The following is a 17,110-nucleotide window of genomic DNA, read 5'->3' on the forward strand; positions in this document are numbered from 1 at the left end:
GTTGCCATCTTGGCAACTGGGCTGAAAGTTTCCTCATAATCAATCCCATATGTCTGCGCATATCCTTTGGCTACCAATCTAGCCTTGTACCTGTTTATGCTTCCATCACTGTTATGTTTAACTTTGTAGACCCACTTGCATCCAATGGCTTTCTTGCCTTCAGGCAGTTGCACTAAATCCCAAGTCTCATTTCCATATAGTGCATCCATCTCCTCGTCCATAGCTTTCTCCCAACACATATTTCCAACAGCCTCATCAATGCATGTGGGCTCAACAACCTGCACAACCTTTGCCATATATGCATAGTGATGTGCCACATAACCATCATAGGTAAATCTCTGCACAGGATTTCTCACTCTCCCAGATCTTCGCAGCTTTTCGTTCATGGCTTCCATAGCCTTCTTTACACCAGGTGTTCTCATAGCTGGGATCCCAAGCTCCTCATCAAGGCTCATATCTGAGCCACTAGACTCTCCATCAACATGAGAATGCCCTGCAGAAATGTCACGCATACCAAGGGGCTCAACCAGTTTCTCTTTTCCTTTACGTGATGTAGTAATCACATTTGCAGGGCTGGTATTATGACGCAGCCTGCCACTCCATGGTCTATCAACAGACCCACTAGATGAGGACTCTCCTGGTCCACTCAAAGACTGTGATTGCTGACCTGCATTCTGTGCAACCACACTTCCACTCACATCAGCCCCAACAGCTTCTTTTTCAGCAGCATACGAGCTGCTCATCTCATCAAAGACAACATCCCTGCCTACCCTCAACTCACGTGTAGCAGGGTTATAACACCTGTATCCCTTTTGCTCAAGGGAATATCCAATAAACACACATTTTTCAGCTTTTGGATCCAGCTTAGTTCTCAGCTCATCTGGCACATGCACACATGCAATGCATCCAAAAACTTTCAGATGAGACAAATCTGGTTTTCTGCCAGTAAACCTCTCCTCTGGAGTTACATCATGTATGGCTGTAGTTGGAGTCCTGTTCATGATGTATACTGCTGTAGAAACAGCCTCACCCCAATAGCAATGCGGCATATTCTTCTCTTCCATCAATGCTCGCGCAATCTCAGCAATGTGCCTGTTTTTCCGCTCAGCAACTCCATTTTGCTGCAGAGTGTATCTGCATGTATACTGTCTCCGAATACCATTCTTCTTCAAATATTCAGAGAACTCATTGGAGAAGTACTCTCCCCCTCCATCTGACCTTAGGCACTTTACATATTTCCCTGTTTGCTTTTCAACCAAAACTCTGAAATTCTGAAAGTGAGTGAACACCTCACTCTTTTCCTTCATGAAATATACCCACACTTTCCTTGTGTGGTCATCAATGAAAGTCACATAATACCTGCAGCCTCCCATAGATATGGTCTTCGTAGGACCCCATACATCTGAATGCACAACATCTAGTGCATTTTTGCTCACATATCTGTTACGTGGAAACACATGCTTTGTTTGCTTCCCAAATTGGCATGCTTCACATATTTTCTGCATACCTTCCACTTTAAATTTTGGGAGCCCTGTCACAATTCCTTTTGTCTGCATAGACTTCAATCTCTGCACATTTACATGTCCAATTCTTTTATGCCATATGTCTGTGTCTGCAACAACTTCTGAACCATTTGCAAACATCGCAGCACTCATTTCAGGCATGTCTACATTCAATGTAAACATTCTGCCCACTCTGTTGCCTTTTGCAACCAACCTGCACTTGTCTTTAAAATCTTCAACATAACACCCATCAGGGTTAAACCGAACCTGCAAACCCTGCTCAATCATCTGGCCAACTGAAACCAGATTCTTTGTTATGTTCGGTACATGAAGTACATCTGCAAGGTACTTCACTTTGCCATCCTGCATAGACAATGGCACATCTCCAATGTGGGCAATTGGATGAGCAGTGTCATCCCCTGTTTCCACAAAACCTGGTCTTTCTGGGTTTTTCATCTCCTTGAACCACTCCCCATGACTCGTCATGTGGTTCGAAGCGCCTGAATCCACATACCATACATTATCTTTTTGTGCTGCATCAACATTTTCAGACATGGCATTCACGACATGCTGCATAACAAACAACCTTTCATTGTCCTCATTATTTCTGCTTGAGGAGGATGCATAGTTGTTTTGCTGCACTTTCCCATTTTGCATGTCCGCTTGCTTCTTATAACATTCTGACTGCACATGTCCAGGCTTACCACAATAATAGCATTCACGTGCATCATTATACTACCTTTGCCAATTTCCACGGCCTCTTTGACTCCCCCTGCCTCTGAATTTGCCTCTTCCACCTGCGTGTTGTTGTTGTTGTTGATTCTGGGACTGTTGTTGCTGCTGCTGCTGTTGGCCATAATTCTGATTACCTGTTCGGCCACCTCCTTGACCGCGTCCACGGCCTCCTCTACCTCGTCCTCTTCCTGAACTCGTGTAGAAGGCCTGTTGCTCTGAAATATTTTTGCTTTGTGAAGACTGTTGGTCTTCACCCAAGTTCTTCTCTTCGATAATTAGCATAGACACCAAATCTGTAAAGTTGGGAATGTTTTCCCGAGTCTGAATAGACGTCTTAAACGCCTTGTATTGTGGCCCGAGACCACGTAGACAGACTTCCACCTTGTCATCATCATCTCTACTGACACACCAATAGATGCAAGGGATTCCACAATACCCTTTATCTTCAACGCAAAGTCATTTACAGACATGCTCTTTTTCTCCACAGTATGAAGTTCATTCTTCAACTGTATCTTACGTGCCTTGGTATTTGTTTCATAAAGCTTTACCAAGGTGTCCCACGCCTCCTTGGGGGACTTGGCATCCTGAATGTGCCCAATCATGGTGTCTTGTATACTAATGGTGTAAGATTCCTCCCCCAACCCCCTTTTTGATGTCTAGTATCTTCTCCTGTAATCAACCCTCTTCAGAAATATAAAGACCCTGTTGCTAACTATTTTAGCCTAGAGAGAGGAAAATTATTCTAGAGAGAGAATATTCAGATTTTGAATATTTCTGGATAGAAAAATATCTCTTATAATTCAGATGAGTTCCCCTGAAACAGAAATTCAAAAAGAATTTTCCAATGTGCAATTAGAATTAATTGGAAATAGGTATAAAGAACCTTAGTCTAAGGGTCTAGATTTTCAGAAATCTTTAGACTATGGTCCAATTAAGGTTCCTATGGGCCAATAGCATCAATCCATGTGTAGGGAAGAGATAAATCCAAATTTGTAAAAAGAAGATACCCAAAAATGAGTAAATGCTCACATAACGTGAAGAGTTGAAAATGTAGAAGGTTTATTAGTAAAAAACTATGAGCAATATTAAAAATATGAGATATTTTGGGTATCCAAAAATGAGTAAATGCTCACATAAGATGAAGAGTTGAAAATGTACAAGGTTTATTAGTAAAAAACTATGAGCAATATTAAAATGATTCCATTATGACACATATGTAAGGAAAGGGAATTCTTTAAAGGAGGTGCATATTTCACATAAGATGAAGAGTTGAAAATGTACAAGGTTTATTAGTAAAAAACTATGAGCAATATTAAAATGATTCCATTAAGGGATAATAGAAAATATGATTATTTTAATGTAATACTGGCATGGTATAACTCCAAGATGAGAATACAAAGGAATGAGGATCTATTTATAGGTGAGGGAGGCCACTAACTAAGTCCAACTGGGTTCTAGAATTTTCCAGCTTCAGTTTGACTCAATTTGGATAAGATTTGGACCAGTTTGGCTCCCTTTTTGATCCAGTTTAGTCCAAGAAAGAGAAGAGAGAAAGATATCCCATTTTTTGGATTAAAAAACTCAAGTAATCATGATAAAAAAGGCGCCTCCTTGAGGTGGCATTCTCTTACTGAGGTGTCAAAAATGCATCATTTCTCCTACATATCTCATTTTTTTTACTAATATCTCTTAATTTTTAACTAATAAACCTTGTACTCACTCAACTCTTCATCTTATGTGAGCATTTACTTATTTTTGGGTATTTTCTTTTATTCTTTGGATTTATCCCATCCCAACACTTGGATTAATCCTATTGGCCCATTGGAACCTTAATTGGACCATAATCCAGAAATTTTTGAAAATCTAGACCCTTAGGCTAAGGTCCCTTATACCATTTTTAATTGATTCCTAATGCACATTGGAGAATTTATTTTGAACTTCTGTTTCAGGAAAATATATTTTAAATATTAGGAAAATTTTTATATCCAAAAATATCTCAATATTGAATTACCTCTCTCTAGAATATTTTTTTTCTCTCTAGGCAAAAACAAGGAAAAACAATATTTTCTTGCATTCTGAAATAGGGAATGATTACAAGCGATTGAGGTAAAAGCTTATTCATTATTCAGGCTGAGGAGGAATCTTACACTTAGCGAACGCCCATTCCTTCTAAAGCGCACGCCTTCTTTGCTCAAGGGCTTGGGTAAGAGGCAAGCTCTTGAGTGCCTCCCATGGGTATTCCATCGACTTGTGAATGCTGGTATTATAGAGAGAGTACCTCGTCGATGGCTTAATTGGCATCAGCTGGAGGAGTCGTCTATATGGAAAATAAAAGCTGAAAACGTCTTTTGGCCAGTTCATGTCTACAAACTGAAAGGATGCAGGGGGGAAGAGAGCTTGAGCTCTTGCAAGCACACACACACACTCACAAAACCCTAATAGAGAACACACAAGGTGAGAGGCTGAAAATCTTCTTCTTCTCTACTCAACACTCAACACACCATATACAAGAATAAGAGTACACACAATATGAAAGGTACTCAACCAATACATACACGGGTTCTCTATAGTGTGAACCCGACTAAATGAGCTGGCGCTATAACTATGCCAGTCTCTAGAGTGGCTGTCACACAGCCTGTCATCCCACTGGCCGCATATCTCCCATGATCTCACCAACCATGCCAGTGGTGTAAGTGTGGGGCCTATCCCCCAGGCGGGTCATCACAGTGGCCGCCGCCTCACTAGACGAGCTCGATATCTCAACACTCTCCCTCGAGCTCAACTCCATCTCATGTACACCAAGCGAAGCCCTGAATCTGCGGAGCTTCTCTGTACCCAATGCTTTGGTGAAGATGTCAGCTACCTGATCCTCTGTGCTGACATAAACAAGGTCAAGGTCTCCTGCCAAGACCTTCTCTCTGACGAAGTGGTAGTGGACCTCTATGTGCTTCGTACGAGCATGAAAGACTGGGTTCCTAGCCAACTGTATACTGCTAATGTTGTCACAGAAAATGACAACTTGTCTATCCACTGATAGACCCAAATCTGCAAGTAGCTTTCTCAACCAAGCTACCTCACATGCTGCCATAGCAACTCCTCTGTACTCGGCCTTTGTACTCGATAGAGCAACCGTAGGCTGCTTCTTGCTGCTCCAAGTCACAGCAGCACTCCCCAAAGAAAACATGAATCCACTGGTAGATCTTCTGTCTGAGATACTACCAGCCCAATCAGCATCTGTATACCCATGTACACATATCTCTGTCCCAGTCTCATAGAATAGTCCACAATGCAAAGTAGACTTCACATACCTCAGTATGCGTCTCACTGCATCCAATGCGGTTTCCGTGGAACCTGCATAAACTGACTCACCAACCCAACAGCATAGCTCAAATCTGGTCTGGTGATCGTCATGTAGATCAAACTTCCTACTATGCTCCTGTACATAGTAGGATCCTCCAAGATCTCTCCTGAATCTGCACTCAACTTGCCATTCTAATCCAATGGCACAGAAATAGGCTTACAGCCTGTCATACCATACTTGGACAACATGTCCAAGCCATACTGTCTCTGCAGTAATCCAATACCATGTGGTGACCTAATCACCTCAATGCCCAAGAAATATCTGAGCTCCCCCAGATCCTTCATCTCGAACTTCTGTCTAAGCAAGATCTTTACATCAAAGATCTCTGTATCATGGTCCCCCGTAATGATCAAGTCATCTACATAGATGACAACAAGCACAACCCCTCTATCACCATGTCTCACATACAATGAGAAATCTGCATTGGCTACATGAAAGCCAATAGTGACAAGATATTCAGAAATCTTGTCAGACCATGCTCTTGGTGCTTGCTTTAAGCCATACAAGGCTTTCTTCAACCTGCAAACATGCTCGGGGTGACCCACATCCTCATAACCAGGTGGCTGCAACATATACACCTCTTCTTGCAAATCCCCATGCAAGAATGCATTCTTTACATCCATCTGATGTAAAGACCATTTCTTTGATGCAGCCACTGCTATCACAACTCTCACCGTTGCCATCTTGGCAACTGGGCTGAAAGTTTCCTCATAATCAATCCCATATGTCTGCGCATATTCTTTGGCTACCAATCTAGCCTTGTACCTGTTTATGCTTCCATCACTTTTATGTTTAACTTTGTACACCCACTTGCATCCAATGGCTTTCTTGCCTTCAGGCAATTGCACTAAATCCCAAGTTTCATTTCCATATAGTGCATCCATCTCCTCATCCATAGCTTTCTCCCAACACACATTTCCAATAGCCTCATCAATACATGTGGGCTCAACAACCTGCACAACCTTTGCCATATATGCATAGTGATGTGCCACATAACCATCATATGTAAATCTCTGCACAGGGTTCTTCACTCTCCCTGATCTTCGCAGCTTTTCATTCATGGCTTCCATAGCCTTCTTTACACCAGGTGTTCTCATAGCTGGGATCCCAAGCTCCTCATCAAGGCTCATATCTGAGCCACTAGACTCTCCATCAACATGAGAATGCCCTGCAGAAATGTTAGGCATACCAAGGGGCTCAACCACTTTCTCTTTTCCTTTACGTGATGTACCAATCACATTTGCAGGGCTGGTATTATGAAGAAAGTTGAAATTGAAAGGAAACCTTCAACCGGGTTCAATCTAGTGCAAACTGATTGGGTGGAGGAGATTTATTGAGAAAATTAAAATTGAAGGAAAATCTTTAACTAGGTTTAAACACAGATTTGTCTAGCCTTTGTACTGGTGCATAGGCTCAAAACTCTTATCAATAAAACCTTTTGTTGATTTCAACCATGATCTGTAGAATCCCTTAGTGGGTGTTCCCATGAGGGTTGGGGACTATTGGTGGGTAGATGTACTTGTTGCCCACCAAGTGGTTCATGCGAGCTCAATTCTACCCATCGTCACCTTTAGTTAACCTAGGGCTGATATGATTTGACACCAAGGGTTAATTGTTTGCAGACTGTTAAAGCTGTTAAATACAACTTGGCGGACCCTAACCTTGAATTTGAAGGCCTACCCTAACCTTGAATTTGAAGGTCACATACTAGCTTGACCTTCAAAAAATATCTAAATATATAAATACGTTTATGTGTAGAATTTAGAGATTTTTTCTAAAATAGTGGCCTTCTTTTGCAACTCTATTTTCTAAAAGGCCATCGGTACAAGGTTTGAAGGGTTTTGATGCCCTCTAAAGGCTTCAAATTTTCACATTGAGCTGCTTGGGCTAGCATGTTCCTCACAAAGGCTTGATTTTTGATGGGCACCCTCGCCCTTTAAAATTGACGAGTTTAGTGAAACATAGCAAGTTTTTTTTCAATATAAATTTTGACAGGCATTTTAAAATTTTGGAAGTATTTTATGGCCAAAATGCTCCCATTAAAAAAAGAAAAAGAAAAAGAAAAAGAACTATGTTCCTTTGACGAGTTGTTGCAGGCATATGTTACGGCATGGGTGAACTGAATGGCAATTAATGGCTACCCTTGGTGGGCTACCAACAAATGTGTTGGTGAGTTACAACGTTTTGCCATGGCAGTTAACTTGGCCGTGAAATTATTAAAGGTAAACCTATCCTCTATACATAAACCCCAGGGCCCAACTCCCAAGTAAACTCTGGATCGTGAAAGCAGCCTCTAAAAGTTTTATGGACAATAGCTGAGCTTACGAAGTAAATAAAGATTTCGAGTGGGTAGCGCGGTAGGAGAGTCATTGAATCAGCACCTTGGTAGCAATGGTAGGTACCTAGGTAGCTGGTGAACCGTGGGATAAAACGATTCATCATCAATATAACAGCCGTGCACGCGTGATGCCAGCGGGACAAGCCTGCAGCTTAGAGATGCAGAGAGAGAGAGAGAGAGAGAGAGAGAGAGAGGGGGGTGCATTCACATTTGTCGATTGGTCAATGGTGGGCCCAAACGCTGCCAAATTTCACTGTGCGGGAAAAGTCTCGCTTTGTTTTTCAAGTAGACAAATAGGCTGCACGGAAGTATTTAGAAAATTTAAGATTTTTCAAGGTTATTTTCGGAGTTGGCAACACACTAAACGTGCTTCATTTGGACGCTTTGAAGTTTGGAGGCTTGGAGAACGACCGTAGAGCCTTAGGGTTGAGTAAATAGTAATTATCGCCTCCACTTCGATGTTGAAAGTCGAGGATATTTGGTGTACCCAAGCCACCATGCTTTTTAGGTCTTGCACATACATTCCATGCCACTTTAGGAATCTTTGATTCATTTGCATTTGTCGACCATAGGAACTTCTTGCATATTTTCTCTAACTATTTAAGATCAAAGTTGGATGGACGCTAGCATGACATAAAGTAGATGGTAGTGGGGAAGAGGATGTGTTTGAGAGAACCACAATTCTTCTAGCCAAACTGTGTTGCATACTGGCCCAACGTCTAAACTTGCTCTGCACTTTATCTAGGATCCAAACCCACCTTTGATGCATAGAAACTCCAAATCCCATCGGGATCCCAAAAAGTCTAAAAATTTGTCCTTCTTTTATGATCTTGCATCCTTGGTCTAGTAGCCACTTTGGTGGCTCACACATCATTGTTCTGATTCTAGTTTTAGAGTGGTTAATGATAGATCCTGATGCTAGAGAGAACAGTTGTAGGCACTCCTAGAAGGTACGGATTGAATGAAGGTTGTTGTGTATAAGACCAATAGTGTCATCTTCAAATTGTTAAAGACAAGTTTGACCTTTATTATTCTGTAAATGGACACCCTTCATGTGTCCCTTTTCAATAGCATTCTGAACCAGCCATCCAAGTGCATATGCAGCAATGGCAAATAGTAGGGGAGCAAGTGGGCATCCTTGCCTAAATAGATCTGCTCAACTTAAAGAATTCAGTTAGGTTGCCATTTACTGTAACACTGGCCATAGTGTTCCCAAACAGCACTTGTACCATTTTTATGAAGTGCGGACCCAGTCCCATATCCTTGAGGGATTGTAAGACAAAATCCCATTCTAATCTATCATATGCCTTGTAAAAGTCAATTTTAAAGAAAATACAATCCTGTTGGGTTTGTTGGGCATGTTCCACTCCCTCCCATAGGGCGATAGTAGCATCAAGAATATATCTCCCTTTGATGAAACCTTTTTGTTTAGGTCTTATCCAGTCTTTTAGGTGATCAAAAAGCCTCTGGCTAAAGCTTTTGCATAAATTTTGTATGATGTGGTGAGCATTGTTATTGGTCTCCAGTTAGAGATTTCCTCTTTGGGGTCTCTCTTGTGAATGAGTTTGATAACTCCTTCATTTACAGAAAAGGGGAGGGCACTTGTTTAACTGATTCATTCCAGACCTCAAGTAGGGGATTGAGTAGGAAGTTCTTCTAAGTTTTAAAGAATCTTGTCGAAAGGCCATTCAAGCCACGGCTCTTACCATTTTTCATGGCCATAATCGCTTCCTCTAGCTCACCACTAGTAATATCTGTTTCTAGAGTTCCTGCAACACTTTGAGGTACTGTTTTTTGCCTGCAATCTGAAATGTCTTGCATCGCGGATCTTCTTTCTCTCGAGGAGAAGTGATATTTTATAATGTCCAGGTTCTCAACCACAATGATTCTGCACAAATTCCATTTTTTGTTTCTCAACATAGGGATTTGATCAGTTTCTGCCTTCTTTTTGAGAAGGGAGAACATTTGCTTTGAGGGTCTATCTATCTACCTTGCCCACGACTCTCTTAATAAAGAGTTTGATGCGTTGGCACTGGATTTCATCTTCTTTCTTTAGGACCTCTCATTTTGATCAAATTCTCTTAAAGATGTATCTGTCCTTGATTAACTTTCTGCTATAAGGACAGAAGTTCCATGTACTTCTTAGCCCTTCTCTCCACACAAATCTTTGTGAATTCCCTTTTAATGTCTATAAGCAATTTTTGAGAGTCTCTTACTGCTTGTGTCTAGGCCTTGGTGGGGATCTGAATGGGTTGCCCATATTAGTTCAAGATTCTTGTCAGACGGGAGTTAGAACAACTTTGGATTTGTATGGAACCAACTTGCTCTAACCTTTTGGGTGCTTTGGGAGAAAGAGCACAGTATTGAATAGCGATTCAAGAATGGAGATGCAACAAAGGAGTGTCAGAGCTAATGTAGATCTAAATCCTGGATGGCACCCACAAACCTCATTTCATTTGAGACTGTCGAGTTAAATTCCCACCATCATCCATATATGATGTATCTGTAGGCCAGAATCCGGATCGGCGGATTGTCTGGTTTGGCCTAGTAGAAACCAGCAGCTACTAGACTCTAGTTACTAGCCACTGTGCGTTTGCACGGCTGCAGAGCGTTCTGCAACGTCTGTTGACTCTGAAGCCTCTCCTCATGGGCCGTGATGGTTATTTTTGAAATTGAAAATGAAGGCCATTGAAGTTCCTCGAAAAATCTATTTTGAACTCATGGCTCGTTGTCGTTGTTGGCTTGCGATTTGCACAGGTGACAGAACCTTTCCCTCTCAGTGCTCCTCACTCTGTCACAGTTAATGCTCCTCTAACCCTCACCTCCTTTGCATTCACTCCAGGCCTGTGGCTTTTCTAGCTGGCTGTTGTTCGCCTACCACGTCTCCCCTCTGAGTACTACTCCCTTTGCTAGAATCGTTTTCATATCGTTATATCCCTATCTTTTTACTGCTTGCGTTCGCCATCTTCTTCGTTGCTGTAGCGTGCTCCTTGCAAGTGGGCGTTCAGGTTAGTGGTCTCATCTTGCGGTTTCTGCTCCGTTGATATGCTAAGAGCCAGTGTGTGAAATAATAGTTAAGTTCTGATCATTTGATGTATTCTTTTGGCCTTGCAAAGCGGCTGCTTCGCTGCTTCAAGTGCAATCAAAATGGCTAGACGGACTTGTCAACCATAGATGGGTGGCACCACTACTGAAGGCGACAGATTGTGAGGAGAGATTAAGAGATGAGGGCAGTTTGACGAGATTAAGAGATCTGGCTAGTTTTGCAGTAATCGGCAGAACACACTGAAGTGTCTGCAATGAGGAGAGCAGGCACTTTGTGAAGGCCCCTTCACCGCAAATTGGAGGAATGGGAGCTGGGCTCATTGGCAATGAAAGGAGGAGGCAAGGGTGTGCTACTATGGATGCTTGTGTGTGTGCTTTTTATTGGAACAAGTTTAACAGAAAAGACAGCAGCAGGAAATGGAGATACAACAGCTCTGCAGAAGTTCCTAGAAGCAACACTGCCACCGGCGTCCCACAGCTACAACTTCTCTTCCCCGCTGTGCTCCTGGACAGGGGTGCGGTGTACAAGCAGTGGTGGTGTGAATGGCCTATTTTTAGAGGGCATGGGGTTAAGGGGAGCCATACCCAACGCAACTCTGGGTAAGCTAAGCTCTCTCACGCAGCTTAGCCTTTACAACAACTCTCTGCAGAGCCCAATCCCCATCGAGATATGGTCCCTAACCAACTTGGAGTATCTCTCCCTCTCCCTTAACCTTTTTCATGAGCAAGTCCCAGCCCAGCTATCTAACCTTGCCAGATTGCAAAGATTAGATCTCTCTCATAACAATTTCTCTGGACCTATCCCCACCCAATTAGGCCAGCTTGTCAACCTCAGATACCTCTACTTAAGCTCTAACTTCTTCGCAGGTAACATCTCTCCCTTCGTGTTTGATTCCCCTTCCTTGATGTTCGTAGACCTTTCTCTCAACAGTTTAACTGGCAATTTACCGGCTCAGCTTGCTAATCTCCCCTATCTTATCTCCCTTAACCTGTCCGCCAATTCACTCACCGGTGAATTGCCTTCCGGTCTGGCGGATCTGCAGAGGCTCTCTATTCTGGATCTGTCTAGTAACTCGTTTTCAGGCTCCCTTTCTGTGCTTAACGCATCCTCCAAGCTTGAGCAAGTAATCCTCTCCAACAATGGATTTACCGGCTCTATCCCGGAGCTTAAAGCCTCCAAAGTGGTGAGATTAAGCAGTAATCTACTCTCTGGAACTGTGCAGCCGCTCTTCAGCTCGGAGCTGAGGGAGCTTGATCTCAGTGTCAACGCTCTGTCTGGAGATGTATCTGCATTCTTGAACAGCTTCAGCCCTTCTCTTGGACGCCTGGATTTATCTTCCAACAAGATATCGGGTAGCCTTGCCCTCGTGGATTTCAGCACTCTAACTGGTCTTACTTACATGGATCTCTCATCTAATCACCTGGAGGGCAGCATACCAGACAGCATAGGCAAAGCAACCAATCTGACTTACATTGATCTGTCCAACAATAAGCTCGACGGAAGCGTTCCAGTTTCCTTTGGCCAATTGGGGTCTGTCAATCACGTAGACCTCTCCAGAAACTCTCTGAGTGGCAATGTATCGCAACTCTTGGGATTACGCTCCTTAAGCTACCTTAACCTCTCTTACAATGAGGGTTTAGGGTGCAACTCAGCATTACTGAAAGCATTTGGGCCTGATTCTTTCAAAGGCGTGACGGATTGTCGGCCTTCTGCAGCAGACATAGAAATGACGCCCATGATGCAAAGAAAGTCAAAATCTAGAGGAGAGAGGGCTTTTACAGTGGGCATTGTAGTTGGCTGTGCTGTGGCATTGATTTTCTTGTTAGCACTAGTTGCTGTGTTTTTGTCCACCAGAAGGAGAGGAAGGTGGCCTGGTGCTGCTCTCTCATTGAAGAGACCCACTCTCAAGGAGGACGGCAGGTTCTTGTCCGGCCCTTTCTCGTTTGAAAGCAACTCTGGGCCATGGGTGGCCAATGTGAAGAACGCAAGCTCGGTGCCCGTGGTCATGTTTGAGAAGCCTCTTCTCAACCTCACCTTTGCAGACCTCCTGAGAGCCACTTCCAATTTCAACAAAGAAACGCAGGTTTCACAAGGCGGCCTAGGGCCGGTCTACAGTGCGGTGCTGGCGGGCGGCCTCCATGTGTCCATTAAGGTCCTAATTGAGGGCAGGATTCTCAGTAATCAAGCAGCCGCAGCAGAATTTGCCTTGTTATCCAAAATTAAGCACCCTAATCTGGTCCCTCTGTTGGGTTATTGCATAGTGGGCGAAGAACGGCTTGTGATCTACGAATTTATGAAGAATGGCGGCTTGCACAGATGGCTATTGGGCTCTCCAGAGAGGTCACAGGATCAATTTTCTAGCTTGTACTACGATGTGAGCATGGATTTAGCGACAAGGGCCAACTTAGAGCCATTACCAGAGGTAATTAACCTAAGCTGGCCGGTTAGGCACAAGGTGGCATTAGGGGTGGCAAGGGCCTTGGCATTTCTACACCATGGGCAGTCTACAAAGATGGTGCATAGAGATGTGAAAGCAAGCAACGTGATGCTGGACGAGGAGTTCGAGCCTCATTTGGCTAATACGGGACTAGCAGGGTTATTAGCAGGGAGCAATGAGGCAGCGTATGCAAGGGGGAGCCCAGGGTATGCACCGCCAGAGTATGGTCAAGCAGGGGGAGAGGTGAGCACCATGGGAGACGTCTTCAGCTATGGTGTGGTCTTACTAGAGCTTGTTACAGGCAAAAAGCCTGTTGGTGACACTTACGAGGATGGTGATGAGTATGGTGATTATGGTGGCTTTGGGCGGCCTACAAGCGATTTGGTGGCCTGGGTTCGCATGCTCATGCACGAGAAGAGGGGTATTGTCCGGGCGCTTGACCCCCGTGCTTGCGAGGACCAAATCTCTCAGGACCAAATGCTGGAGGTCCTTCGTATCGGCTACCTTTGTACCGCTGAGTCCCCCTCCAAACGCCCCACTATCCAACAAGTCGTTGGGCTTTTGAAGGACATGGCGCCCAACATCACGTCTCCTTAGAGAGAGACACACACAGAGAAAAGCCTATCTCGTCGTCTTGTCGTAGCATTTCCTTTGTATCCCTTTCTCCCCTCTTCCAAGCACCCCACAGTGGCACAAGGCGCCTTACATCCTGAGAGAAATGGTAGCACTTTTGTCCCATTTTCTTTGTATCTTCTCTCTTATCAATGTGGCAAACGAAGGTTCCTTCCAGTCCTAGATTCCCAATGCATGCCTCGTATCAAACTTTGTGCTTCATTGGGTGTGCCCATTGGTAGTTTCTCAAAGTTTTGTCATGTTGTGTTGGTAAAGTTTAGTTACAGATGTCTTGTCATGCTCAACCACTTCATTTCTTCCATGAATCTAAAAACGTGAGTTTTTGATGTCTAAGTTTGAAGTCATGTCTTCACACACCCTTGAAAGTGTGTTTTGAGTTTTGGTACTTGCATGTTAGAAGCTCAAACCTCGTGACATTTATAAACCTGCAAAATCCGAAGGTGCAAAAAGTTGCAAGGAGCTTAAAAACAAAGTTTAAAAGCTGGGATTTGGTATGGAAGATCGTTTATGAGGCATGTTGTCTAAGGCTTGCTCTGATAGGTAGGCAAGGGGCAGTGGAAGGACGAGGCAAGCGTTGGGAGCTCCCGTTGTGTCACTAGCAAGCAAGGAAGGCGTATTTGGGAGGTGCTTCGCGAGGTAAGAAAAAGAGATGGATGCCGGCGTGAGGAAGTTGGACTTAAAAAAAAGGCTAGGAAGCAAGACGTTGGGCGTGAGAGAAAGCCGGTTTGAAAAAAAAGGCTAGTAGAAAACGATTGCAATATAGTTGACGTCTTATCCACTAGCTTTTCTGGTGGTCTCGTTCGCAACCAGTCAAAAGAAATCATGCAAATAACAAGTGGAAAATTGAAAATTGAAATGCATGGGGTGGTGATGTCTCCCTCCCCATAGATGTAAACCACTTTCATTCTCAGCATGGGGTGGTGATGTCTCCCTCCCCATAGATGTAATGCATGGGGTGGTGATGTCTCCCTCCCCATAGATGTAAACCACTTTCATTCTCAGCATATGCATCAAGGAGTTCGAGTGCCTCTACAACCATGAGCCATGAGTGCTGGCAGATAAATAGTCCCACAGTTCACCACCAATCAAGGAACATGTTAATTGACACATCATGAGCGTGTAGTCTTGCATTATAATAACTTGTTGCAACGGGTAATACCTAGATAAATGAAGGGATAAAAAGCTAGTTTATAGGATGGAAGGAGAGCTGGTTACCACAATTCAAGGGAGATAGAATGGGTATTGTGTTAAGTTGTGGGCATGTTACCAGTTTGCTAATGAGATAGAAACTCTGATACTATGAGCTTTCATTTATGCACAATTATGGACATGCAGATGTGTATTGTAGATCACGTAGCTAAGACTTTCTACACTATGAATAGTGGTAGGTACTCGTGACTCATGTCCGAAAGCCTTTCGAATAGTCCTTTGGCTCATCTAGAATAACCTCCAAAAAATGTCCTCAGTTCATACATCTTACGTACATATAGCATTGGGTACAAACATATAGCTTGGCTAGATGATGATGCCCATGTTAGGTGGTTTGGAGCCACTGAAGTGTCGAGTCTTGATCAAACACTAACAATTTTGGTGATCATGTTGGGGATATCTAACCCATGTTGGAGGGAGATATAACTCGTTTGGGAATGCAGATTGTTGCTAGAAACTAAATGTTGGGAGTCTTGGAAGAATTGGTGTTAACCTCTCTGTATGTTAACATGGTTTTATCCGTATGGCCTACCGCCGTAAGCGTTTTGCCATCTTACCCGCTCTTGAACGAGCACTTATCTTTTTTGAGACAGTGTTGGAATATATAAAGTGGTCTTATCTTGTGCTTAATTTCAAATAGAGAATATTTAAGGACTTTGTGTATATACTTGAGACTAGTAATAGAGTGTCAACTATTTTTAAGTATAGTAAAAACTAGTCACTTGCATATAAGTCATTTTTGACAATAAATAATTAATAGACAATCATTCCTTTGCAATAGAATTCTTGTGAGCTCATCTCTTCACTCTGCTTGCTTGCATGCATGCTATTAAATCTTGCTTTCGCATGTTAGGATAGGATTGTTTGTAGGTCTTCCTCTTGCATTATCTTGCATATATGCTATTAAATCTTGCTTTGCTTGATGGATGCATGCTAGATAGGATTGTTTATAAGTTTTTTTCTTGCATTAGCTTCCTCTTCTTCCCTCCTCTTTGTGAGAGGATCATCGCTATAGTCGACCATCTCTATTTACCTTCATCTAGGCAAAGAGAGCTCCCTCTCCCTTCACCTAAAGAGTATCTTTACAGGTGAAGAGAGCTCTCCCTTGCCTACGTAATCCTTCACCCCATCGGTAAGGAACATCTCTATCTGCCTCCATCTAGACAAAGAGAGATGTTCCTTCACCTTATCGACAAAGAGTATTCTAGTGTGATAACAGAGTGAAGATGCGAATTGATGAGCTAGCTCAGCCACATATCGGGAAGTTGCATTTGTGGCTGAAAGGTTGGACTGCTAGGGATTGCCTACACCTATATGCCCATTGCCAACTGCACCCAGTTCCCTCGCTGCTTGTTGCTTGTGCCATGTCTTTCCCATCCCCGATAGAACCACGAGATTCTGCATCATGGCTCATGCTCCTCGGTGTTGCAGACCACCCTCTCCCTTCATTGAAGAGGACGAGCCGCTTCACGGCTGTGTTTGGCCACTCCTAGACTGTTGTACTCTGTGGAACTTACGCCATTTCTGCGGCGAGCAGGACAATGAGGGAGAGGGAGAGGGAGAGGGAGAGGGAGAGTCCCTTTTCTGTCCGTCGCAAGCCAAGACCTCAGCCAAGGAGGGGGCAAGCTTGAGCTACCTGATTGACGTTCAGTTGTTTGCAGGCTTTCGCTCCATTCACGGTTTGGCTATAACATCGTCCAAGTGAGATTTATAGCCATTGCCATAGCTTCACCCTAGTCAGGAGCTTGTGTGGATACCTGGGCTCTGGCCTCAGGTTTCTATTTGCTTTCGTTTGCTAGGGCACCTTGTTATTTGAGATCTCAGAGAGAAAAAACAAATAATATTAGAA

At 43.4% G+C, this 17,110-nt stretch overlaps 1 protein-coding gene across 1 annotated transcript; it reads left to right on the forward strand.

The window, feature by feature from the left end:
• The first annotated feature begins 10,481 nt into the window (after nt 1-10,481).
• Nucleotides 10,482-14,208, forward strand: LOC147629610 (uncharacterized). Its single transcript, XM_086811100.1, has 3 exons — nt 10,482-10,693; nt 10,779-10,944; nt 11,053-14,208. Exon 3 carries the CDS (start codon nt 11,308-11,310, stop codon nt 14,014-14,016), a length of 2,709 nt encoding a protein of 902 aa, XP_086667226.1. The 5' UTR covers nt 10,482-10,693; nt 10,779-10,944; nt 11,053-11,307; the 3' UTR covers nt 14,017-14,208.
• Nucleotides 14,209-17,110: the final 2,902 nt, after the last annotated feature.

The sequence above is a fragment of the Cibotium barometz genome, chromosome 17 (genome assembly GCF_041138505.1).
Source record: "Cibotium barometz isolate CiBa-2024 chromosome 17, ASM4113850v1, whole genome shotgun sequence".
Lineage (NCBI taxonomy): Eukaryota > Viridiplantae > Streptophyta > Polypodiopsida > Cyatheales > Cibotiaceae > Cibotium > Cibotium barometz.

What these genes read in the sequence shown, in the direction of transcription:
- LOC147629610 (XM_086811100.1), top strand. Translation starts at nt 11,308, where the DNA reads ATGAAAGGAGGAGGCAAGGGTGTGCTACTATGGATGCTTGTGTGTGTG.